Raw genomic sequence first — 25,247 nt, forward strand, 5'->3', positions numbered from 1 at the left:
TTTTCAATATCTTTTTTTAAAAAAAAATTTATTTTATGATAAGCAATATAATATTATTGATGTGAAAAAGCTAATACAAGAAGTTTGAACTCGTATCAAGGGCAAAGGAAATTCTTTGGTCACGAGTTACAATCCTCGTACAGTACATCAGAAAAAAAAAATTAGGAGGTTCCTCGAACCAGTATAGAGAACCCTCGATGTGCAAGGCAAAATGAGCTATGAGCCACATTATTGGCAGTACGACGAATATGGGTAAAACCTTCCCCAGTGACCTGCGTCAGCAAGCTCTTGGTATCCTCCACCACTCGTCCTATGATGGACCTATCTATGGAGCGACTCCGAAGTGCTGTAACAATCTGGAGAGTATTATTTAATCAAGTAAGGAGAGTATTACAAGCCCAAACCGTTTAAAATAGTCAGGTAATTAAATAATACAAGTTGACATCAAACAACTGACATGGACTATTTACTTCTATCCATAGTCTAATATGGTGTACTAAATGAGCCCGTAAATGTCTCAATGAACTAGATAGGATAGCAAAACAATTCAGTGCATGTTTATCACAGCAACCTATAGTTTATTGTCGTGTGGTGATGTAATTACTAATTACCAAATGACCGTAACATTCTGTTTTAATTGAAATGCTTTAAAAAACCCAAAAAGAGTAATAAGGTTCGATCTTAAGTCATAACTAATCATAGAAATTAAGCACCAAACGTCAACATTTAGGTAAAACAATGTTGCTTGCTAGCTCTAATTGTTTTTATTTATTTAACAATACAATGAACAAATTGTCGTTAATGATATTTGAATTCAGAATTTTTTAAGAAATATGATTGATAATCATTATCGTTAAAGACATGTCGTTTGGATTGCTGTGCTTAATTTTTTTTTCACCAAAGTGTCTGATAATGAAGTATTGAATGCCTGCTTATTTAAGAATGTGAAGTGGTTGCAAACTTGCTACCAACCAAAATGGAAAACTCACTGCACACTCTTTCTTACGCATAAAGTTGAATAATCTGTTTCTTACACTTTGAGAAATGGAAACCAAATCTGTTCATTGAAGTGCTTTTCGTGGCTTACAAGCCAAACAATCAGACACTTTCTAATTCAATCGCAATTCAGAAAAATCGTGTAATAAAACGTTGAGATGATATTGGCATTGTCATCTTGCAACTGTAGGAGCACAAGTTGAATCGTCTTTGTTGGACCAATTCTCTTTGATCCCACAGGCTTGGATCGAACGTTCAATCTGGAGCCCTGCAGCTTCCTTTTCCAACTGAGAACAATATCTCTTAAATGTCTCTATGCTGACTTGAAGCCTGAAATCTATAGTAAACAAGAACTTCATTTCCAACCTATTCAACTCACTTGTGCTCACTCCTCCTACTTTGGCATAGTATGCATTGTTGAAGAATCTGCAAAACCATGTTCAATGCTTAGTGTCAGAAGCTGGTGCCAAAGGGAAATGGAGAAAAACCATTACGAAACCATTTCACTGAAAAACGATCGTGTATATCTAATTCTGAGAATAGTACTTACGCGTCATCAATAAACTTCGCTGCTAGCATTACACTTGTTATCAGAAGCCGGTGAACATTGAAAGAAGTTAAACGGACTTCTGTGCACTGGATAAATCTGTCCACATAGATCTGTGCAACAACGAAGCATGATGGGCTACAGCCAGAGTATTTAAAGATGCGATCAATATATTGCCGAATGCTCAAAGTGGGTGCTCGTAAACCATGAAATATGGTCATGACTTCTTTAATGTCCGTTGCCTCCAATAACATCTCATTCTTTTGAACGCATGTCTCAAGAAGTGATGAGAGAGGTGACAGAACCCGAGGGATTTTCATAACTCCTTTTGCCGACTCCTTTAGCCCTAAATGGAAGTAAATATCCGAGCCTACATTTTCATTGTCAAGTGCCAAAGTTCCCATATTTAAGCTGCAAAGTAAAACATTGATTAACAAAAATGAACTAGTAAGCCGGCATGCCCCTGCATTTTGTAGTCCAAATCCAATACATGATAGATACTCTACAATTTTTGGTATGACAGAACTTTCATTGAACACACAACGCAGCATTTGTGGTACACATTGTGAAGGACTAAGAAAAGCAATTCTTGGGTAGTATTCTAATTTGCATTGAAAATACTAAGACAAAAGTGCTAAAGAGCATTTTTACCCAAAAAAGTACTAAAGAAAGGAAGTTATATTTAAAATACTACACCATCAGAATATAATCACATTCTGGCAGCTTACCATAACATGCAGTGGCTTTAAAAAAACCTTCTCTATTCTTATTCCTCAAATATTTCTAAAATTGGTTTATAAATCTGAAATATATGCTCCTTTTATTAATTATAGGTATTGAATACTGTCTAAATCGAGATCATTCAGTACAGTTGTGGCTCAGTTCTACTTCTTTTCAGGGCCTTTTCTTTTAAGATTCTAGGTTTTCCTCATATGATATGAAACTCATTCTCACTTTTGGCATTTATTATGACTGAAGTAGATCTATCTGATCGTATGTTGTATTTCAAGATTGTAGGGAGGCAATTCATGCACAAAATTGCTCCTCCAAAAGAATCCACAGACCATTTTCAGAAATGGAAACCTGTCTATTGGCATTGCTACGCACTACATTGATGTTCTATCTGCTCATGAACTAACAGTGAAATTCCTACTAAAAATATGAACTTTAGCAGAACCATATGTGCAAATAGATGAAGCTGACACTGATAAATCATCAAATGCTCCACAAAATGAAGCCCATAAAAAAAATTCCCATAGAACACAAGAATTTGACAGTTGGCAGTTAGTAAAAGAACATAATTAGACAGACCCAGAACAGTAAATCAAGAAATTCAACAAACTATGAACAGCCCACATCACATCTGACCAGGAAACAGAAAAAGGATAAACCTTTTTTCATCAAATCCCAACCCAGAAGATACAAGATCGAAATTTCACGTCCAAATCAAGAAATGGAAGCAATGCCATAACATATAAAGAAGAAGATTACAAAGAAGGATATGGGGATAACTTACAGAGATCCTTCTTAATAAGGAGCTATCTTTATTGTCTTTTCTTGTTGCTTCGTCCACATGAAAATAAGCATAAGGAAAAACAAAGAAGGTACACTGAACACACAGACCTCACTATCTTAACTCTTGGAGTTCCTTTCTTCTCTCTGGCGCCATATCCTCTTTTATGCACATTTCTGTTGCATATAGTCAGAGAAACAGAGGGAGAGCGAGGGAGAAAAAGAGCTTTGCTTTCTCTATGAAATCCCCAAGACCAACGCTACTCTTTCCCTCTCCCTCTCTTCACATGGAAGATCTCTTCTTTTTTTTTCTTTTTTTGTTAGCAAGACAAGTTCATACTCTCTCTGGCTCTAAAAGAAGGTGTCGGTGTGTACTTCACACCAATTTTTAATGAAGAGTGGGCAAAAGACTTCTTATGATTCTTGCCTCTCGGTGGTTAAGTGGGCCCCCACCCAAGCCACCTTTCTTTTTCTTTTCCACCGCAAAGCAAGGGATGCACCTATTTTTTCTAAAAATAAAAAAATGATATTTTTAATTTCTCTAAATTACTATAATTTATCATAAATAATCAAATCCGTGTATAAAAGGAAGGGTGCGTTAATTGAGGGATTCGAAATTGAGTGCATGGAAACGAATACACTTAACCATATTTGCGTTAATTAGCCTTGCATCCCAAAGACTCATTTTCTCCATAAAGATTAATAAAGCTTAGATATGATATACATTTCTCTGGCAAAAGAAGAAAGAAAAGAAGATTGATATACATTTCTTAATTGCTTACTTAATAATTAATATAAATGCAAAATGTTTATAATTGAGCAAGAAGTGACAGTCTAACTTATGCTTGAGCCATCTGAAATCCATTATGTCATCCTCATATTTTTTTTCCTTATCGTACATGATGAGCATCATTGTGCATATTAAAAAATAATAAATCCAAAATTCTTAAATATTTTAATTTTTTCCGTTAATAATGCCACAACATAGGACATGATACCTTTAAGTGGGTCACTTGTGATGATAATAATTGGCAACCAGAACACATAAACCCCAACAAATTTATTTTATTTTATTTTATTTTTAAGATGAGTAGAAAGATGTGGATCTTGATTAATCCCAATTGTTAATCAAAGTCCAAATAACGCTTTTGATAATGCATTACTTCAAGTGCGGTGATTGGATTTTCTTCCTCTTTTTTCATTTCTTGCACAGTTGATTTGACTACACCACATACTTAGTTAAAGTAAGAAGCAATTGGATGATTGCGCTATGGGACAATTTTTATTTATTCATCATTCAAACAGTTATATGAATTAATAGCAAGCTGACAGGATCGCTCCGGACTCCTCAAAATCCAGGACGAATCCCGTTTTCTTTTCGACATCGTATCGATGCCGGACTCATTTACTAAGAATCGAGATTTTCTGCCAAAAATTCGACAAAGTCTTCCTAAAAAATTGAAATTTTTCTCGATTTATGCGTGTCATCCTTGCACAGGGGCCATGCTAATCTTCTTTGTATCGTTCCAATTTTATTGGATGTCCTCGAAGGGAATATATTTCACTCCTCACTCTAGGAGTGAGACAGAGAAATGAGAGATATATCACACGACAGATAAAAATGAATGACATAGAGGAACGATAGATATATCCGTGACATGCAAACTTGGATGACATTTGACATACAAAATCCGGATTGGCAGAGGATGAGGGGACAAAATTGAAGCTACGGTTGCAGGATTAATATAATTGTTGATTTGTTGGCATCCCAATTAGTCTCCTCCGAGTGAAGCTAAAATTCCTGCATAACTTACTCTTTGATTATCGAACCTGTCCAAATTAGAGTTTGGTGGGTACAGCTGGCATCTGTCTCTTCCGGCGGCATTAGAAATTTGGAATGTCATGAGCAGCTAAATTTTGTCGGTCGACGTCGATCCAAATTTATTTTTAGTGTGGGCCAAATTTACGGCCCAAGTCAATATCTAAGCCCAACTCAGCATCCAAGGCCCATATTTTTAGTGTGGGCGATGGCATGACCAAAAACGTAAATGAGTGGAAAACTAGGGGCGTTGTTTTTCGTTCGGAGAAAAAGATCGCGTCGTAAATTCCACGCTTCGTTCTCAATTTTTTAAAGTTGGAGGATTTGGGTTTTTTTTCTCATGATTTCCCTCCAATTCCCAATTTCCCCCGCACGCACTCTTCTTTTGATTTTTCTAATTCACTGGGGCATACGATGATATGATTGCTCTGAGCCACACACTCTAAAACCCCCAGATTGGATTCGTTTCCCAGAAAATTTTCATTTTCCCGGAAATCTACAAACTCATCCAGATACAAAAGTTTCCTTTTCCTTTCTTATCCCTCGCCGTCTCTTTTTGCTCTTCAATTTCTAGGGTTTGCTTTCGCTCCTTTCTGTTTCCCGAGAACAGAGTCGTGATTTGCTCCAGGTACTGTATTTCTTTGTATAACTCTGTATGTTTCGTTTGTTTCGTATGTAGAAAAAGAAATGATGATCTTTTACCATTTTAGTGTTTGGATGAGCGGTTATGAATGAGATGTCGATTTTTATTTTCTCGCTGTTTCTTAGGAGCCAAACAGGGAAATTTGTGGTTTTTACTCTGCAATTCTATTGTTAACCGAAGTGACTTTTGATTTCCTTTGATTTATGCTATTATCTATTACAAGATTTGGCGTTCTTTTTATATCCGACGAATCTTTAATTTTTCTTCACAAGAATTCTGAGTTAGATTTCTGTTTCGGAATTGCAACTTGAAGTTTTTGTAATTATTAATTTTCAAGTTGTTGCTTTTGGTGATAGTGGGACTTCTAGACCCGTACCGGTAGTCAACTGGATGAGCTTTCGTCACATGTCTGATAAAAATGTTCACGTGAATTAAGATTTTGTTGCTCTAATGAATTGTACAATTGGATTTTAAGATATTTTGTCAGGAGTTCATAAGTTTTAATATTCTCTGGGTTTTTCTTATAATTTGTGTGTTTTTGTAAAGGACCTGCTATTATGCTTTTCTTTGTGTGGATGGAGGAGGGTATGCCTCACCGATAGAGTGGTTTTGTATTCCTGAAAATTTTCTATTTTGAACATTAAAAGTTTTGAATTTGAACAACCATGTTTAATTCATATTTCTTGTTTCGTTAGGAGTATATTTCATGGTCATTGCTTGTGGATTTGTATTGATATTGCGTTCCAAATTACTGCTTGAATCACCTGATTTTCTGTGAATGTGGTCATTTGACTTGGAATGATTGGTTATTTGTATTTTTGGTTGTTGAGATCACCTTGGGTCGCTTCCCTTTCTTACTTTTAAATGTAAATGTGCTTTGATCATTTTAGTTTATTATAAATTCGGTGCATGGTTCCAGGTCACTTTGGCATGGATTCTCAAGCACAAACTTTCCACCAACGCTCAGTGTCTATCAAACTATGGCCCCCGAGCCAGAGCACCAGGATACTGCTTGTAGAACGAATGACCAAGAATTTCATCACTCCGTCCTTTTTGTCTAGAAAGTATGGTCTGCTCAGTAAAGAAGAGGCCGAGGAGGATGCCAAGCAAATAGAAAATATAGCTTTTGCAGCTGCTGACCAACATTTTGAGAAGGAACCATATGGTGATGGAAGTTCGGCTGTTCAAATTTATGCTAAAGAGTCCAGTAAGCTTATGCTGGAAGTTCTCAAAAGAGGGCCCAAAGTAAAGGAACATGGAGAGGTGATGCAATATGAGAAAGATACTGCTACCCATGGAAGTGTCTTTGATATATCTGGGAGTCGCCGGTCCTTTATTGATGCTGAGGAGGCCGAGGAACTGTTAAAACCATTAAGGGATCATGAAAAATTGTATACCAAGATTTGTTTTAGCAATAGAAGCTTTGGTCTAGATGCAGCCCATGTTGCTGAGCCAATCTTAACATCTATCAAAGATCAGTTGAAAGAAGTAGACCTGTCAGATATTATTGCAGGAAGGCCAGAAACAGAAGCTCTTCAAGTCATGAATATATTTTCTTCAGCCCTGGAAGGATGTGTTTTGAGGTATCTCAATCTTTCAGACAACGCCATGGGTGAAAAGGGTGTCAATGCATTTGGGTCACTCCTGAGGTCACAAACTAATTTAGAGGAACTTTATTTGATGAATGATGGCATATCAGAAGAAGCTGCAAGAGCAGTTTCTAAGTTTATCCCATCCACTGAGAAGCTTAGGGTCCTTCACTTTCACAACAATATGACTGGAGATGAGGGGGCAATTGCCATCTCTGACATGGTGAAACGTTCACCTCTCTTGGAGGATTTTCGTTGTTCTTCCACAAGGGTGGGCTCCGAAGGGGGCATAGCTTTAGCTGAAGCACTTGGGACATGTTCCCATCTGAAGAAGCTTGATTTGCGTGACAACATGTTTGGAGTACAATCTGGGATTGCTCTGAGTAAATCTCTAACTGCTTTTGCAGATCTTACTGAAATTTACCTGAGTTACCTCAACTTAGAAGATGAAGGAACAGAAGCCCTTGCCAATTCTCTCAAAGAGTCTGCACCCTCACTTGAGGTTTTGGAAATGGCGGGAAATGACATTACAGCCAGATCGGCAGCTGCTTTAGCAACCTGTATAGCAGCGAAACAATTCATTACCAGGTTAAACTTGTCTGAGAATGAACTGAAGGATGAAGGTGCGATTTTGATCAGCAAAGCAGTTGCAGAGGGTCATGGTCAGTTAACTGAGGTTGACTTGAACACAAATTCAATTAGAAGGGCTGGAGCAAGGGCTTTGGCACAGGCTGTTGTGCACAAACCTGGGTTCAAGTTGCTGAACATAAATGCTAATTTCATATCAGATGAGGGGATTGATGAGGTAAGGGAGATTTTTAAGAATTCACTGAATGTGCTTGGGCCTTTGGATGAGAACGACCCTGAAGGAGAAGATCTTGATGAGGAGGGTGAAGAGGACGCTGATAATGAGGTTGATTTGGAATCAAAGCTTAAGGGCCTTGAAATTAAGCAAGAAGAGAATTACTGATACATGCAGTTTGCTGCCTTTTGTTAATTTGATTTAGAACTTGTTCAGATTCCAACTTTTCTGATTAGCTAGATTGTTTCCATATGAGCTATTTCAGCGGTTTTTAGCCATGGTGAAATAGATCGGTTGTTGTAGACTAGGCTCATTATTTGAAACATTCAACATTCGAGAGTCTAGCTAGTTGTATGCTCTCGTGTCCTTGTTACTTAAGTTGCTGGCAGCCAGTTTTCTGGTTATGTTATGCAAAACTGAGTTAGCTGAGTAGAGTACTGGTTGAGGTGCATGGCTGCATATATTTTGAATTCAGATCTCCAATTCATTTTCTTTTGTCTAAAAATAAAATCTGCAGAATCAAGATTAATTAAAGGTAGAGGCGGGTAATATAGGTCCGTCCGCTTGATTTACATTGTTTCTTTATTTTTTATTAAGCATTTCAAATTATTTACTATATATAGTGATAAAAATTTAGCAAGTAGCTTCCTGGTGAAAGAAAATATCACATAGGATATGAGATACAAGAAACAAAAAATGAACTTTACAGGGCAAATTGATCACACTGCTACTGGAACTTTAAGGGACTCAATTATCTTGTCATCTAACTCAAATTTGATGGTTTTCTTGTCTCTCCCGATCTTTAAGTACTCTTCAAATCGCTCCTTCAAGTCTTCAGCGAGGTTCGTAGTAGATTTCCATCCTAGAACTTCCTTGGCAGCTCTTGGTTCTGCATAGAAGTGCTGCAAAGTAGGCGAAAAATTAACTCATTGCAACACAACAATGTCAAAAGTACAAAGAAACTGCATTGTGCCCTCTTTAGATCAAGACAATTTATTACCATGTTCCGGAATGGAAAAGCTTTCTTTGCATCAACTCCAGCAGCTTTGGGATCATAATGCACTATGTTAACAGGGCGTCCAGCAGCTTGAGCACAAAGTTTTGCCAATCCATCGAGGGTCACAGCACGATCACTTACACAGTTGAAAATGTTACTAGATGCAGCGTCGGGGTTCTCAACAGCTAGGGTAAGCATAGAGGACAAGTCCCTAACATGGGAGATGTTGGTAAGTTGCAATCCGGAACCAGGGATTGGAACTGGTCTGTCCCTCAAAATTCCTGCACAGAAAATATCATGAAACAACATAGTAATATATTATGAACTATCAGAAAAGTGCTTAATACTAACTACTTACGATCGAAGAACCACTCCTCGCAATCTTTGTTGTTGCCAGAACCTAACATGTACTGTGGGCGAAATATTGCCCAACTACCAAATATCTCTGCAATGTACTTCTCTACTGCAACATGACTAGCATCAGCTTTAACAACATCCTGCCATAATGAAGGTTTTAGTTCACCACTAAAGCAATGAGGTCTTAGTTGAATGCAAGAGGAATTAGAGACAAATATACCCCTTCAACATGAGGTGGCTCCTCAGTTGGCTTGTAAATTCCAGCACTGCTGATGTACAGGAATTGCTTCACACCAGAACTCTTGGCCCAATCTGCCACAGGCCTATGTGAAAATTACAATGATTTGTTTAGTTTCCAATCAAGCCCCCCAAATCAAAGCCAAAGCTCAATCTAAAAAAGGGTTTGAAATTTATAAATTTAAAAAAGAAAAAGAAAAAAAAAGAATTGTAAGCAAAATGCAGAGAGAACAGAGTCGCACCATATTTGAACATTTAGACAGCATAGCATACAAAAGCTACCCCAATTGAAATTGATTTTTAGAGAATCAAAACAACCGACCTCACAGTGTCCAAATCTTTGCCATTGTTTTCCAACACAACATCAAATGCTGTTCCTTCCAAAATCTTTCCAATCTCCGCAGGTTCTCCCCACACTGTCTTCCCTCCAGCACTTACAATTTCCTAAGAGAAAAAGTATTCAAATCACCCAAGAGTTCCAACCATAATTAGGAAAAATCCCACTGTGAAAATTTATTTAGAAAGAGATACAAACATATGGAACAAATTTTGCAGTGAAATAATGTGGAAAATATTAACTGAGAATCTGCTAAATGGGGGCTTCTTCATCTTGTCTGAGCTCTCTTCACCAACAGTCAATACGGTGACTTGATGGCCAGAACCCAGAAGCTCTTTTGCAAAGTAGAATCCAATCACTGCATGCCCACCACCATTTGTATTCACTATCAGGACCTTTTTCTTCTCTCCAGCACTTGCCTTGATACTGAAGGAACAACGATTGAAGCGCCTGGAAATTGCAGGGTGTGCGACAGAAGAATGAGAAATAGAGAGAGAAGAGGAGAGAGTAGAGAAGTTGGAGGAGGAGGAGAGAGAGAGGCGTGGAAGATGAGAGAGAGAAGGTGGAACAAGGTTGGAGGGTGTAGAGGAAAAGAGCACAGATGATGATGATGAAGTAAGAGTGGCCATCGAGTACGAGCCTGTGACTGGTTGTATGAGAACCAGCAATTCTTAGTACAAGATAAAGAAAAAAGGGAAACCGAGTATGAGTTTTTTTTTTTTTTTGGGGTTGGATTTTCCTTTTTTCAACTCATTAAAGTTTTAGTTATAAATACACATGTAGCTAATGAAAAATGAAAAGGATAGGATAGGAATATAAAAGTAAAGGCTTTTTATCCCAATGGTCCCTGTACTATGTCAAACTTGCTTTTTTGTCCCCAAACTTCAAAAGTGATCAATGTCATCTTCATCCTCTTGCCCCGTATATTGATCCAATGTGGAGACATTGTATGTTCGTTATACCTTCCATGACATGTTTAGAAATAACCAATTATTGGGGGCCAATCTCATTTAAATTAGAGATAATGTTGTCAAATTTGGTGTTGGAGGCAGTCATGGAAGGGTGGGGAAAATTGGGACGAGGGGTGGTTGGGGCTTGGGTCGTCGAGGGAAGGGTGGGGGAGGGGAGAGGCGAGTAATGGTGGGTAGGAGTAGTTTGACAATATTCTTAAATTTGTAACACAATTTTGGACGAATTTGGCGTCGATGATGACATTAATGTGCAAGACAAGCTAATGATATCATTATTAATTTTGAAGTTTATTAGTGACAAAAGACCAAAAGTAAAAAAGAATTCTAATGATCAAATAACTTCCAAAATGTAACTCCATAGTGGAAAATAAAAAGATAAAAAGATGGTTAATAAGACATGCAAAGATACATATGAGTTTAGAAGGTTGATGATCTTAAAACTACAATTATTCGATTTAAACAAATTATCCACGATATTTGTTTGATCTAAATAGATCATTCATAACCTCAATTCCATCTAAATAGATCATTCACAATAATTCATAATTTCACTCACATTATAACACGTGTTGATTTAGAGTTTATAATTTAAAGTGTAATATTAATGGTTATATAGGTGTGAAATTTGAAAAGATGATAACACCTTATGGATGCAGCATAGTTAGTGTCCCACACAATAATTCCTCTCTCCTAACCTAAAAAGCCACCACACTTTAGTCAAGATAGAAACAGGAGAAAGTAGTGGGTGAGATCCACTTTGAGTTGAGATCAATAATAAATAAAATAATTGAAATAGATTTTATAACGTTGGCTTTCGGCGCATCTATATATAGAGTATTAAATCAATCCCACTATCACAAGCTCCTGCAAAATCCCAAAAACTAGCCGTTAATTCTTCCTCTGTTCTCGCGAATGGCAGCTTCAGTGGATACACCATCACCTACCCACCTTAACCACAAGGCTACAAGCTTATTCATGGCTTCTTCTTCTTCTTCTCCTCTGTTCAGTCCCTCCTCAGATAAGCGCTTTTGGAGCTCTCTCCGCAGCCGGATCGACACTCTTCTCGACGATCCCAGCTCCAAAATCCCAACTGCCCAAAACCCACCAAATGCTGATCCCTCTCTACCAGTTCAAATGGTAAGTGTCTCCTTTTACTCTTTGTTCTTAATTTCACTCTAAATTTTGCTTCTGGCCCAAAATGGGTTTTCTGTTTTGTTGTTAATTTAATTTCTTTTTTCTGTTAAAAGAATGTTGGAGGATTGAAGCGTGCAAAAGCAACGAAGGAAGACTCGTCGCTTTTGATGAGAGGCTTTGACTCCATAGCTCACACTTTGTCTCAGCTGTCCAACACTTTAGAGACTGCTCTTCAGGTAAAGTTCTATCCTTCCTGCAGACAGCTGAAAATTTGAACTTCTTGTAAATTTGTTCACAGTAAAAAGTGTATGCAAGATCTGAGTTTTGAAATTTGCTTTTCATTGCCTGAACTGTAGAAGTTTTCCAAAACCAGATGTGATTTGAGCTTATAGGACTTTCTTTGTTTGCCGTGTTTATAGGGAGCCAACGATCTTGCTAAGCCACCCACTTTAACAGAGATATTCCACGGCCACCTCAACAAATCTGAGAGTACAGAGAAGGACACAGAAGATCCCCATGTAGGACTGAAAAGGAAGTTTGACAACAGCCATTGCTCAGAGGAACAAGGAGACGACCCAAAAAAGGACAATGAGCAAGACCCCAATGATGGGAAGCTGAAGAAAGCTAAAAATGTAGGTTTCTCTTCTTTTTGTTCAGTGTGAAAATCTTTGATGGGACCTTCTTAGCTGCCTACTTTGAGTTGATTGCTAATTGTGTGCTTATCTCTCCACAGCTTGCAATTTCTATGGCAACCAAAGCAGCTTCGTTTGCCAGGGAACTGAAGTCAATAAGGTCGGATTTATGCTTTATGCAAGAGCGCTGTGCTCTGCTGGAGGAGGAGAACAGGAGGCTCCGAGATGGATTGCATAAAGGGTTGAGGCCTGAGGAAGATGATCTGGTGAGACTCGTGTGTTTCGATTGTTCCCAATGGATATTTTCTGATATGGGATAACATTTGCACAACATTAATCAATCTCTTGTGGAATATTTGATGTTGATATAGGTGAGGCTTCAATTGGAGGCACTGCTAGCTGAGAAATCAAGATTAGCAAATGAAAATGCAAATCTGGTTAGGGAAAACCAATGCCTCAATCAACTTGTGGAGTACCACCAGCTAACCTCCCATGACCTCTCTGCTTCATATGAACAAGTTATACAAGGGTTGTGCTTAGACTTCTCGTCTCCACCACGACCGATAGCAGAAGAGGCAAATGAAGATGATGGTGATAACGAAGTTTCTCAAACACCCCAAACCAATCTTTTTGGCTTCTCCGACCCTCTTCTTGATGATGTGTGTTTTCACGAAGATCATTAGAATGGTTTTACAATTTGTTTCTTTCGGATTTGGAATTAACGTTTACTGATGTAAATTTTGATGCCATATAGTCTTATGTTCTGTTAAAGTAAGTTACTACTACTCAGCAACAAAATATGGATATAGCAATATTGCTGTGCGTCATGCATGGCATGGCATACTAAATTAGCAAATGTCATAATTTATCAACCCAGTTCCAGGGGTTTCCAATAAGCGATCTCAATGGAAATGAATCAATTCTTCTATTTTCACTTTCCTGGACACTATTTTTCCCAACTCAGAGAGTAACTAAAACCCTTTTTTTGTCCCACTATATAGTATATATGGTCTCTGTAAGACCCATAAAGAGTTCTAAGAAAAAGTTTTCAATCCCACTTCATGAGGCACAAAACAAGGGTCGATGAGCCTAAACCCAGATTTGTAGTAAGAAAAGGCAGCTTACCATACCTAAACCAGCTCGCGGAAAAGATTGACAAAAAAAACTATATCTTTAGGGAAGGAATATTATACATCTTAACTGTTATAATCAAATCACAAACTTCAATCACACGGTACTGCTAATCATAGAATAAGCTTGAGAACGTTAGATTAACTTCTAATTCTTAATAACAAACCAAAGTCACACTTCAAATTTCAACAACCAAACAGATATCATATGAACCGAGTCCTGAGTGCTTAAACCATCAGTAACATGCCCTTCAATGTTCTAACAAAATAAAGCTAGTTCCCAAACTAACACGTTCCAATTTTTTTACAAAAGACTGCCAAGCCAATCATATCAACCATTGTCCTCAGCTCCTTTCATTGCTTTAGGACTGTTTCTTTCTTTTAGCTGCATACTTGCGACCCTGGGGAGAAAGAGCATTATCACCTACTGCTTGAGATGAGACATTTACAACTCTTTCAGTAGCTTTTGATAAAGCTGAGACCAAAATCACATCCTTCATTTTCTCCATCACTCCGGAAAATGCACAAGTCCCTTTCTCATACTACAGCCAACCAAAGAAAAAATGACAATCAAGAATCAAGCATTGGTCCACGTCATTTACAACTCTTACATGCAAAACTATCCTTTTCCTTTTAAATCTCCGGATGGTGTTATAAACTGCAATTTGTTAATTATAGCCGTATGATTTATACTTTAGATATTACTAAAAGTGACAAAACCCACAATGACCCAAAAGAAAGATGCACAAACCATAAAGTGGACAAATTACACACATCCTAATTGATATGGAAATTCAAGGTAGCATAAATTTTCTTACCCCTTCAAGTTTGCCAAGAGCTACTTCCAACTTCAAAGAAAGCTCATGGTTTTCATTTTTCAAAGCCTCAATCTGCATATGTAAAGAAATGTTATAGCCCTGGAAAAAAAGATAGATAGTTCTTCCCGATAAATGAAAATAACCTTCGTTTGAGAGTTTATATACAAGCTTTTGTATCCTAACTCTGGAGATTTAGAAAAGACGGGGCTTCTCTTCTTTGCCTGATTACACATCCCCAATAAATTGTTTGAATAAGCAACACAAATTAATATATGCAAGTAAACATCAAACTCTAATAATCCCCAGAACAAGATGAATACCTTTGAGTTCTGTGTTTCCACTAATTGTATAAGATAATCAATTTTTTCTTCCATGCTTTTCTCACCCAAGGTTGGCTGTTCCTCCAAAGGAGGTTGCTCCTCTTCCATCTCACTATCACTAATGTTTTCAATCACGGGCTCAATGTTCTGGTTTTGAACAGGCATATCACAGTTTCGAATGCGTAAAGATCGCCTAACAACAGAATTGAGCTGCTTCGGTCTCTTTTTTGAATGAGAGGATTTAGTAGATTTTTCTTGCATCATATGCATTGAGTTAGTTTCCTCCAGTGGAGGGCTTGCGTTTTCATGTTGCTGGTCCATTTGCTCTGAAGAAGGATTTGGCCCCTCAGGCTGTGGTTCCTCAGTTTCAGATAATGGTTGGGTTTGTTTGGCTTCAGCCTTTGATTTGAAGACCATAATCATTTATTAGTTTAATTAACCATAATTAAACAATTCAATTTAGTATGTGCAGATTATAATAGTAATAATAATAAAAGACACTATCATTGAAGAAGGTAACAAAATTGCTAATAAAAGAGAACCAAAATATCAGTAATCTAATCTGCAACTACAAATGCATTGAAGAACCAGACATGGACAAGCTTCTTCATGTGTTTACCTAAAGATAATTTGATCTTTGCATTTACAAAAACATAGGGAATTACTAGAAAGCTAAAGAATATGAAGAAGGGCCCTCTGTAAGACATTTTATTTTTCAAAAAATAATACACATAATTTCTGTAAAGCATTCTTTTATTTCTGTTTTACAAAACAAATTAAAGCAAGAACTTCCATTAAAATGTCAAGTTCCTCACCAAGCAAAGCATAGACATGAATACTCCAAACAAAATAAGACTATTAGCATTCCTCATTTAGCCTCTCTACCATTCCAAACTGAATATAGCATAATCTTTATGCTCTCAAAATATGGAATGCAAGAAGATGAAGAGTAGTGTCAATAGAGGCAGCTAAAATACGTAACATTTTATAATCAAAACAAGGATGCCTCAAATACATAAATCAACTTGTTTGTAATTCAGAGAAACGCATCTCTGTCTTTAATATATACAAAACCCTAAATCCACCACCATCCTAAAATTATAAATAATAAAAAAACCATTAACCCTAAAAAGTAATATTATAACAAAACAACAAATACAGGACACATAAATCGACATCTCCCAAAAGGGAACAAAGACTCAACGAGTAAACACAATAAACAAACAGAGAAGAAAAAAACTTTTAACCATGAAAGGAAAAACAAGAAATAGAAAAACAAAAATCAGAAGAAACGCATGGTGCAGCAATACAACCAACCAATAAAGCAACGTATGTTAAATTGTACAATGGGTTTAGAAAGAAACAAAAGAAGAAGAAAAAAGCTTCAGCCTTTGTTGAAAATAAATAAAATGCTGGTTAAGCAAAACAAAGATGAAAGTTAAGAGAAGTTCACCGTATGAACCGTTCCTTCCTTTCTTGAAGCATTTGGTCTCCTACCCATCTCTCTCTGTAACTCTCAAATACAGAGAGCTTACTCTTGTGTCTGTTCTGTTCTGCTGGTGTGAGTGTGATCAAAAGAGGAAGCGTCTTTTACTCTCTGCTAGCTGCTCCCATTGAATATGTCTTTGGAAACGTGCAAGAACCAAAGGGTAATTTCCTTCGTAATGTTCGAGGCTTCATCAATCTTCACCGTTCAATTTGTTGCCTATTTTGAATCGCTCATTTATGGCCCTCTGTTTTCTCACCGTACCATTTAGCGCCCATTTAATTATGGCCCTCTGTTTTCACCATCTTCAACTCAAATAGGGTTAAATTCAAAAAATTTCCCTTCAAAATACAACTATTCATGTGTTGACCGGATTCAAACAGTTTTTTCCTCCAACCCTATATGACTCAAAATTTTAGTATGTAACTTTATTAATTATTTAAGAATCATTTAACTCTAAAAGTATTTTGTGTTTAATTTTTCTTAAGTTAATGTTAGTTTATACCATCATGATTTTTTTTTTTTGAACATTTTAACATTTATAAAATCTAATTTCAAAAACAAAAATTTATTTAATAAATGATGGACAAACACACATACTATGAACAAAAAAGTGTGTATTTATATACTTTAGGATGATTTTGAGGTTAGGTTAGTTAATTTACATTTTGGTCGTTGGATTTTGTTTTAGACCTTGGTTTCGTAGTTAAGTGATTCAGAACACTTACTCCTGCATTCTAGGTCCCTACTTCGATTCACCTTTCCCCGATATCACTTGTATCCAAAAAACAAAACAAAAAAGTGAAACCCCTAAAACCATTCCTCACACCCATCTCTCTCGACAAACCCAACATTTAATTTTTCATCAATCCCCCAAAACCCACATCAAATCACTAATCAGAACCCTCAAACCAAGCAAAAGGATAGACTTGAATACTCCAAACAAAATAATAGCACTAGCACTCAGAGCCTAATCCAAACTGAATATAGCATTATTTTTTATGCCTTTATTAATTGAGAGTTGATTTTTTTACTCATTTTTTGTCAACTTGCACTCCAATTTTGTTATAGTAAAAAATATTAAAAAATAAAAGGAAGTATAAACGGAAAAAAGAGGATAGGAAAATCAAAACCCTATTAATTTTGTCAATTAGTAGGCTTTAAGGGGCGGTGCCTATTTTGCATTAGGGGAATGCCAGCAACCTTCTCTCCAACCTTCTCCTTTGGACCTTCTCCCCTTACCTCATGACATGTGTCCCTTTCTTTACACTTAAAACAATGTAATTAATGCATTAAACAAGCTATCATTTGTTTTCCAAATTTACCCTTATTAAATATATTGATTTTAATGTTTCCTTTAATTTATCCAAATTTTTTACAAACTTCTTACCACCTTGTTAAAAATTAATTAAGAAAAAACGTTTTTTTTAAAAAGACTCTAACGGGACATTCAAATAAAACTTAAAATTTAAATAAGAAAAAACGTTAGTTTTATTTTTTGTTTTTTGAAAGACTCAAAAGGGAGTAAGGAGAGACATTGGTTTAAATTGAAAATTTGGTATGCCTAAATTTTAGGATTTTTTTTTTCTTTGAAATAATCAAACTCCAAAGGCAATAAGGGATATAAATAAAACTATGAACTTCCCTTCGAATATGATTATTTGTGTTTTTTTATAAATATTTTTAGTTGTTACTGAAAATGCTCTTTAACTTTATTTAGTAGTTTAAAAAAATACAATTAATGATTCCTTTTGAAGGAAGTCTTTTTTCTTTCTAAAAATGTGATCTTTCTACTGAGTGTTTTTTTTAGGTCATTTTTTGGTGTTTAAAAAAATAGAAGTTTTATCTATGAAAAAAAATAGACATTTTTCTTTTTTTAAAATTGACTTTTTTATTATTTAATTTTTTACATGTGGTAAGAGAGTTGTAAAATTATTTTTGAACAAATTGAAGGACAAAACATTTAATAAGGTTAAACTTGGAAAAAAAATGTTAGCTTGTTTGATGCATTAGTTACATTGTTTTAAGTGTAAGGAAATGGACACATGTCATGAGGACATGGGAGAATGTCCGAAGGAAAAAGTTGGAGAGAAGGTTGCTAGCATTATCCTTTGCGTTATCCAAGAATCGGCCTCAGGATCGTTTATCTTATCTGTAAATAATTGCCCGTTGGTCCTTTTGCAGTTGAGGACAAGTACACTGGATATGAGTATCCGTGGCCCGACCCGTTTTCTCCTCTTTTGGGGCTCACAAGGTGGCCCATCACCAATAACGTCCACTTTCATTTCATGAACTACTTGGGAACGATAAGATGATAAGATAAAAATCATCGTCCTCTTCTTCTTCTTTTTCTTCAATCCGTACACTCTGTTTTTCTCTGTCTGGAGAGTGAAGGCTCTTAAACCCAAGCTTTCCCATGGTACCTCTCCTTTCCTTTCACACTTCCGCAACGCAGCCTCTCTTATTGACCCCAAGCTCAACCCCATTTCTCCAGACCCACCACTCTCGCATCAAATCCCAGCCTTCACGACGAACCCAATTTCTCATTTCATCAATCTCCCAAAACTCAAACCAATCCACCAACCAAAACCCTCAAACCCCACCAAAGCAGCCTCCGAGAACCCAGTTCCCTGGTGGGTTCAAGCGTCCAGAGATCAAGGTTCCCAATATTGTGCTGCAGCTGGACCCTGATGATGTATTGGTCGGTGACGATGCTTTGGATTTGATCGACAAGGCGGTGTCGAAATGGGTTGGGATTCTGGTGCTGAATGGTCGTGAAGCAAGTGGTGGCAGACTCTATGAGGCCGCCTGTAAGTTGAAGTCGGTGGTCAGAGACCGCGCTTACTTGTTGATCTCCGAGCGTGTTGATATCGCCGCCGCAGCTAATGCTAGTGGGGTTCTTCTCTCTGATCAAGGTCAATCTTCATTCTTCAACTCATTTTACTACTTGGGTTGTGAAAATTTTGATATATATACACACGTATTTGATTAACCAAGTGAATGAAGCTGCCTCAGTAGAAGCTACTGGTGTGAGTGTGAGTGTGACTTAATCAAACGGCTGGAACAATCAGTTGCTGTATAGTATGCAACTTCTTATGTGGCAGCTTCATTGTCGTGGATAATATATATAACCTCTTTGTTTGTATTCATCCTTGATACTTTTAAGATTATAATTTGCTGACTCATTGTGTTTTTATATTCCCGCTTAGCTAATTTTAACCTTTATGAGCTATACAACCTAAGTGGATCATATTGAAACAAGAATAATCTGATTCAATTTAGTATTTTTTTTAGTTTCATTACATTTGTTATTGAAAATCCCATGACTAGGTCAGTGATGTGTTTATTTCTTCTTACATAGGTCTTCCCACCATTGTTGCAAGAAGCACAATGATGGCTTCCAAATCTGATTCAGTCATCCTTCCTTTGGTGGCTAGAAATGTTCAAGACATAGATGGTGCCATAAGTGCCTCCAGTTCTGAAGGAGCTGATTTTCTTATATATGGTATTGGTGGACAGGAAGAAGTTCATGTGGCACTGAATCCACTATTTAAAAATGTGAAGATACCGATATTTGTCATGTTCCCTTCATATGATGCTTTATATTCGGAGGTGCCAACATTACTCAAATCTGGCGCTAGCGGATTAGTTACATCTTTGAAAGATTTCAGGCTGCTTAATGATGAGGCTTTGAGCGAATTGTTTGACATCGTCTACATGAAAAATGGTAAAACACAGGATGAAGTTGAAAGCTTCGATAATCTCACAGTTTTGAATGTGCTTAATGGTCTCAACGACGACAAAAATGTTGCTGGATTTCTTAAATTGGAGGATAAAGAAAAGCAGTTCATAGAAACAGAGAGATCAGTGTTGCTGAAAGCAATAAATGTCATCCAAAAAGCTGCTCCACTGGTGATCATTTAATTAAAAAATTTGGTAGTTGAAGTTAATCTTGAGATAATCCAAGTTTCATTACTCTTTATTTGTATACTTTATGATGGATAGTGACGTATTGATTTTGGATGACAGATGGAGGAGGTTTCACTTCTCATTGATGCAGTTTCTCAAATTGATGAGCCATTTTTACTGGTTATAGTGGTAATTGTGTGCTGAACTTCAACAAATTGTGGTTCCAGGGGTATACATTGGTATTAGCTCTATATTTCATGTAAATCCTTTTTCTTTTCTTGATAGAGTTTAGAATCAAGGTGGCCTTTGATAATATTTATGCAAGCCTTATATAAGAAATACTTTATAAAACTGTTCCATGATACCTAAATTTATAGGTCATTAATGTTTTCAAATGAAGACCTGACAAGCAGCTTGGTTCTATTCAATCTGCCTAGGACAATATGTTTGATGAAATGATTTGTTATTGCATCTTGTCCTTTGGAAACTGCAACATGTCCTTTTTGAGCCTTTGTTTAGATTTATGCTTCCACACTTACTGTTTAGAAGGTGTGTGACTATCCTTTAATTGGTTATTTATCATGTTTGAGCTGGAAGAATCATGATGAGAATATTGTGTTATTTTTCCGAAATTGGCTTTATTTTATATCAAAAGTTCTGTCGGAATGTTTCTGGTGATCTCCTATGACTTTACCTCTCCTTTTGTCAACAGGGTGAGTTTAACTCGGGTAAGTCAACTGTTATTAATGCACTTCTCGGAAGTAGATATCTTAAAGAGGGGGTTGTTCCTACGACTAATGAGATCACGTTCTTACGCTATTCTGAGATGGATTCTGGTGAGGAACAACGTTGTGAAAGGCATCCAGATGGTCAATATATATGCTACCTTCCTGCTCCAATTCTTAAAGAAGTGAGTGGATTTAATATAGTGCTACTCAAACTATTTATTCAGTTCAACAATAGTGCAATCCCTTCTTTATAGATTCTGGTTACTCTGCACTTTATTGAAATGATTCTCATATGTATTATAAGTAGCCACACTGGCTGATGCACAAGATAAAAATATGTGTACTGCAGGCAGAACAAAATTTATTGTACATCTTGCTTAGTCTTTCATATTCCTAGAACTAGATTAATGCTAGTTTATGATAAAAACTGCATTATCTAATGCACATGTTTTGTTTTAAATTGAAAGCAGATGCACGTTGTTGATACACCTGGAACTAATGTGATTCTCCAAAGGCAGCAACGCCTTACTGAGGAATTTGTGCCCCGTGCCGATTTGCTTCTTTTTGTTATCTCTGCTGACCGCCCATTAACTGAAAGTGAGGTATGATTCACTGGTTCGTCATGGGCTACATGCATCTCATTCTTTTTTCCAGGCTTCTACTTTTTTTCAAATAAAATACTTATTTATCCAGAAAAGTAGGATGTAATTTAAGATATACATCTTGAAAACTATCATTCATTGTTATCCGAGTATGGAATTGATAACAAGGTTCATGAAGTGATTCGACGTCAAACTCGAAGGTTGATCTGTTTGTATTAGTAGATACCTGTCCAAGGCTGCAAATGTCTGTATGCTTAGGAAGGCATTGTTGTAGATCTTAAAGTCTTTTAGCTGATTTTGGCATTGATTTATGACAACATGTGAGGAAGCCCTTAATATGCTATGCTCGTGGAATAGTTGTACCTATTCCTCATTATCACTAAAGCTGATTTCAGTACCACTTGTTCTCCAGGTTGCTTTTCTTCGTTATACTCAGCAGTGGAAGAAGAAAGTTGTGTTTGTCCTGAACAAATCTGATATCTACCAGAATGCTCATGAGGTTCTGTTTTGCATTTACTCATATAGATTGTTGATATTACTTTTGGCAATCCTCTTTCAGTAAAATCAGTTAATATGGTGCTTCCATCTATATGAGCTTCTCCAGTGTTCTTCCTGTTACGTTTATCCAATGTCATTATTTGGTGCAGCTTGAGGAAGCTATGTCATTCATCAAGGAGAATACACAGAAATTGCTGAATACTGAACATGTGACATTATTTCCTGTCTCTGCGAGATCTGCTCTTGAAGCAAAACTTTCAGCTTCTGCTTTGGGGAAAGATTATGCAAAACTATTAGGATCTGATTCACAGTGGAAAACCAGTAGCTTCTATGAACTTGAGAATTTCTTGTATAGTTTTTTAGATGGGTCAACAAGTACCGGAATGGAAAGAATGAAACTCAAACTGGAAACACCGATTGCAATTGCAGAAAAACTACTTTCTGCCTGTGAAACTCTTGTTACACAGGACTGCCGATATGCCAAGCAGGACTTGGCCTCGATAAATGATATAGTTGGGAGTATAAAGAATTATGCGGTGAAGATGGAAAATGAAAGCATTGCTTGGAGAAGAAGAATTCTGTCTGTGGTATGTTTTGCAGAAACTTGTGCCCTTGTATAATCCAATGGCAAATTGATGGAATAGTTTCATAAACTTAGTTAACGAGTTGTGTCTGCACATGCAATTGCAGATTGATACCACAAAATCACGTGTGGTGGAGCTCATAGAAGCTACTCTGCAATTATCAAATCTTGATCTTGTTGCTTATTATGTTTTCAAAGGGGAAAAATCTGCCTCTATTCCAGCCACCTCAAGGGTTCAGAATGACATTATGGGTCCTGCATTTTCAGATGTGCAAGTAAGTTGATAGCCTTAACTTTGTTCCATTAACTTTTTCCCTATTGCTTTGGCAAGCCTTGAAATTTAATTTTGAATCATGCAAGGATTGTGCCTGTATGAATATGCCTAAGGTAACAATTTGCATCTTTTCTGTATTTCATCATAGGAATTTAAAGATTTGGTTTTCTCTTCTTGTGTGTTCTTGCATTATCTTTGTCACCATGCTTGATTGTTTTCTGTGGACTTTGATTCTTTTTTTACCGTTTAATGTCCATGTCTTTTCATATAGAAACTACTTGGAGAATATGTGATATGGTTGCAATCAAACAACGCTCATGAAGGAAGGATGTATGCAGAAACGTTCGAAAAACGTTGGTCTTCATTTGTCTATCCACACAGGCAGGTGCATTTGGAGACGTCACTGGAAAAAGTAAATGAACTCAGCTTGAAAGTGATAGAGGGCTTCAGTACCAATGCTGCTTCCAAATTGTTTGAGCAAGAAATACGTGAAGCGGTAAGTTCAATATTATTCAGGATATGGATTAGGTTTTGGCGTTCTTGATGAAGAACTAGTTATGATTAAAAGGTTTGAAATACTTATGTAGTGTTTTGAGGTAGAGATATGCTATTTATTTTACTTTTCCTTTTAAAAAAAACAATGAAGAGATTGGATATGATTATGGCTTGTGACAAGATGCTCCATGTATATTATTGTATAAAATATCTTATTAATTCAATCTGATTCGCTTCAATTCCAGTCTCTGGCGACTTTTGGTGGACTAGGAGCAGCTGGTTTATCAGCTTCACTTCTGACATCTGTACTGCCGACCACTTTAGAAGATCTTCTTGCTCTTGGTCTTTGCTCAGCTGGCGGGTAATGTGTCTTCTTGAATTGAACTCTTTCTGTTATTCTTCATTTCTTTACTTGGTAATTCTCTTTTATTCTTGAGGCATGCCAAAGTTTTGCATAAACATGGCGGAAATCCTCTGCTAAATGATTAATAAACATTCAAATCGTATGTTTTTATTTGTTTCTTCACTGATTTAGGTTACTAGCGGTATCAAAATTTCCCGCTCGTCGGCAAGAGATGATAGATAAGGTGAAGAGGACGGCAGATGTGTTGGCACGTGAAGTTGAAGAGGCCATGCAGAAAGATCTTTCAGAAGCTATTGAGAATATGGAAAGCTTCGTGAAAAATGTTAGCCAGCCTTACCAAGATACAGCACAGCAGAGACTAGAGAAACTCCTAGAGCTTCAAGATGAAATATCCAATGTTGATAAACAACTTCAAACGCTACGAATTGAAATCCAAAATCTACACGTGTCATGATCCCAGCTTGAGTTTAGCCTTCATTCCCTGCATTTCACCTTGTAATGGATGCATCGTTATATATTTACAATTTTTCCCCTTCTTTTTTTTTTTCTTTTAAAATTTGTTCTCCTCTCCTTTGTTGGGGTGATGAGTATAATATATTGTTATGTATCAATTAGAAGAATTACTTGGAAGTTGGAAGTGAAAAGCATGTAAATTGTACTTTCGATGCTTGGAAAATTTCAAGCTCCGGTGACACGAGGCAAAACAGTAAAACTGAAGGAAGAACAATTACCTTCGCTTTCTCTTTTTACATTGACTCTAATCGAACTTTGGTGTAAAGGGTAGGCTCACTATCACGGCCGACTGACCTTAACCCACATTATAGTTTATAATAAAAACAAACAAGAATGATCAGACCATAAAAAAGAAGAATTTATTCCTGCTCTGAAAATTTCTTAAGGTGGTGTGTTGATGGAGAATGGACCTTTTGAAACCTAATTTCCTCTTTAGTTGGTGGTTAATATCATTCAATTCTTGATAAAAAGAAAATTCCTAGCACTAACAAAATTCCTTATTAATGCCAATTAAGATCAAAGGACCACAATCAAACATTTGGAAAGCCAATCTTGATGCTTGCAATGATCATATCTACGTACCGTCCATAAAGTGTTTTTATAGTTTATGCCTTGCAAAAATTAAGCACAATGAGTAGGAGGCAGCCATTTTATTATCCTAGGGACATGTCACATGTCGCATGATCCAACTGCCAACTGAAACAAACATGCATGTTTAAATTAATGGAAGAAAAAGTTGTCACTAACATAACATGGTCAAAAGTTGTCAAGGAGTGCGCTTTGTTAACATGTTTGCGCAAACCATGAATTTGATTCCACCATTTTTTCTTGGGAAAGATCATAAAGTTGAAGTTCACAAATTTATCAATATATTAATTAGGGTTTTCAGAAGAAAAGGTGATCATAAATTAATGGAAAATACTAAGCTTACCACATTTTTATACCACATTGTTT

The 25,247-nt window shown here is 36.6% G+C and overlaps 6 protein-coding genes and 1 non-coding gene across 8 annotated transcripts; 3 read left to right on the forward strand and 4 right to left on the reverse strand.

Moving 5' to 3' along the window:
• Nucleotides 1-977: 977 nt before the first annotated feature.
• CYCP1;1 (cyclin p1;1) lies at nucleotides 978-3,449 on the reverse strand. The gene is made up of 3 exons (XM_021950060.2): nucleotides 3,060-3,449; nucleotides 1,547-1,954; nucleotides 978-1,422 (listed from the first exon to the last, which is right to left on the reverse strand). The coding sequence occupies exons 2-3, from the start codon at nucleotides 1,945-1,947 to the stop codon at nucleotides 1,170-1,172; spliced, it is 654 nt and encodes a 217-aa protein (XP_021805752.2). The 5' UTR covers nucleotides 1,948-1,954; nucleotides 3,060-3,449; the 3' UTR covers nucleotides 978-1,169.
• Nucleotides 3,450-4,507: 1,058 nt separating this feature from the next.
• On the reverse strand, nucleotides 4,508-4,610 carry LOC148292707 (U6 spliceosomal RNA). Its single transcript, XR_015827286.1, has one exon. It is a non-coding gene; the product is annotated as a U6 spliceosomal RNA (small nuclear RNA).
• Nucleotides 4,611-5,135: 525 nt separating this feature from the next.
• On the forward strand, nucleotides 5,136-8,340 carry RANGAP1 (RAN GTPase activating protein 1). Its single transcript, XM_021950022.2, has 2 exons — nucleotides 5,136-5,502; nucleotides 6,437-8,340. Exon 2 carries the CDS (start codon nucleotides 6,448-6,450, stop codon nucleotides 8,074-8,076), a length of 1,629 nt encoding a protein of 542 aa, XP_021805714.1. The 5' UTR covers nucleotides 5,136-5,502; nucleotides 6,437-6,447; the 3' UTR covers nucleotides 8,077-8,340.
• A 191-nt stretch (nucleotides 8,341-8,531) lies between these two features.
• CSP41A (chloroplast stem-loop binding protein of 41 kDa) lies at nucleotides 8,532-10,585 on the reverse strand. The gene is made up of 6 exons (XM_021950023.2): nucleotides 10,079-10,585; nucleotides 9,822-9,943; nucleotides 9,483-9,585; nucleotides 9,264-9,402; nucleotides 8,909-9,186; nucleotides 8,532-8,810 (listed from the first exon to the last, which is right to left on the reverse strand). Exons 1-6 carry the CDS (start codon nucleotides 10,463-10,465, stop codon nucleotides 8,628-8,630), a joined length of 1,212 nt encoding a protein of 403 aa, XP_021805715.1. The 5' UTR covers nucleotides 10,466-10,585; the 3' UTR covers nucleotides 8,532-8,627.
• A 1,039-nt stretch (nucleotides 10,586-11,624) lies between these two features.
• On the forward strand, nucleotides 11,625-13,501 carry LOC110749849 (GRIP/coiled-coil protein). The gene is made up of 5 exons (XM_021950051.2): nucleotides 11,625-11,944; nucleotides 12,055-12,177; nucleotides 12,361-12,573; nucleotides 12,675-12,839; nucleotides 12,945-13,501. Exons 1-5 carry the CDS (start codon nucleotides 11,720-11,722, stop codon nucleotides 13,254-13,256), a joined length of 1,038 nt encoding a protein of 345 aa, XP_021805743.1. The 5' UTR covers nucleotides 11,625-11,719; the 3' UTR covers nucleotides 13,257-13,501.
• A 324-nt stretch (nucleotides 13,502-13,825) lies between these two features.
• On the reverse strand, nucleotides 13,826-16,531 carry LOC110749813 (uncharacterized). 2 transcript variants are annotated; one of them, XM_021949999.2, is made up of 5 exons: nucleotides 16,295-16,529; nucleotides 14,842-15,240; nucleotides 14,665-14,742; nucleotides 14,522-14,593; nucleotides 13,826-14,245 (listed from the first exon to the last, which is right to left on the reverse strand). In XM_021949999.2, exons 1-5 carry the CDS (start codon nucleotides 16,340-16,342, stop codon nucleotides 14,066-14,068), a joined length of 777 nt encoding a protein of 258 aa, XP_021805691.1. In that variant the 5' UTR covers nucleotides 16,343-16,529; the 3' UTR covers nucleotides 13,826-14,065. The 2 variants fall into 2 exon arrangements, with proteins under 2 accessions (XP_021805691.1, XP_021805692.1); XM_021950000.2 differs by lacking the exon at nucleotides 14,665-14,742 and having other exon boundaries at nucleotides 16,295-16,531.
• Nucleotides 16,532-18,622: 2,091 nt separating this feature from the next.
• FZL (FZO-like protein) lies at nucleotides 18,623-24,529 on the forward strand. The gene is made up of 11 exons (XM_088245980.1): nucleotides 18,623-19,242; nucleotides 19,689-20,239; nucleotides 20,357-20,425; nucleotides 20,949-21,146; nucleotides 21,435-21,566; nucleotides 21,979-22,065; nucleotides 22,214-22,651; nucleotides 22,755-22,922; nucleotides 23,193-23,417; nucleotides 23,662-23,777; nucleotides 23,952-24,529. The coding sequence occupies exons 1-11, from the start codon at nucleotides 18,744-18,746 to the stop codon at nucleotides 24,232-24,234; spliced, it is 2,766 nt and encodes a 921-aa protein (XP_088102106.1). The 5' UTR covers nucleotides 18,623-18,743; the 3' UTR covers nucleotides 24,235-24,529.
• The last annotated feature ends 718 nt before the right edge of the window (nucleotides 24,530-25,247 follow it).

Source organism: Prunus avium, chromosome 8 (assembly GCF_965620075.1).
Source record: "Prunus avium chromosome 8, drPruAviu1.hap1.1, whole genome shotgun sequence".
NCBI classification, from domain to species: Eukaryota; Viridiplantae; Streptophyta; class Magnoliopsida; order Rosales; family Rosaceae; genus Prunus; species Prunus avium.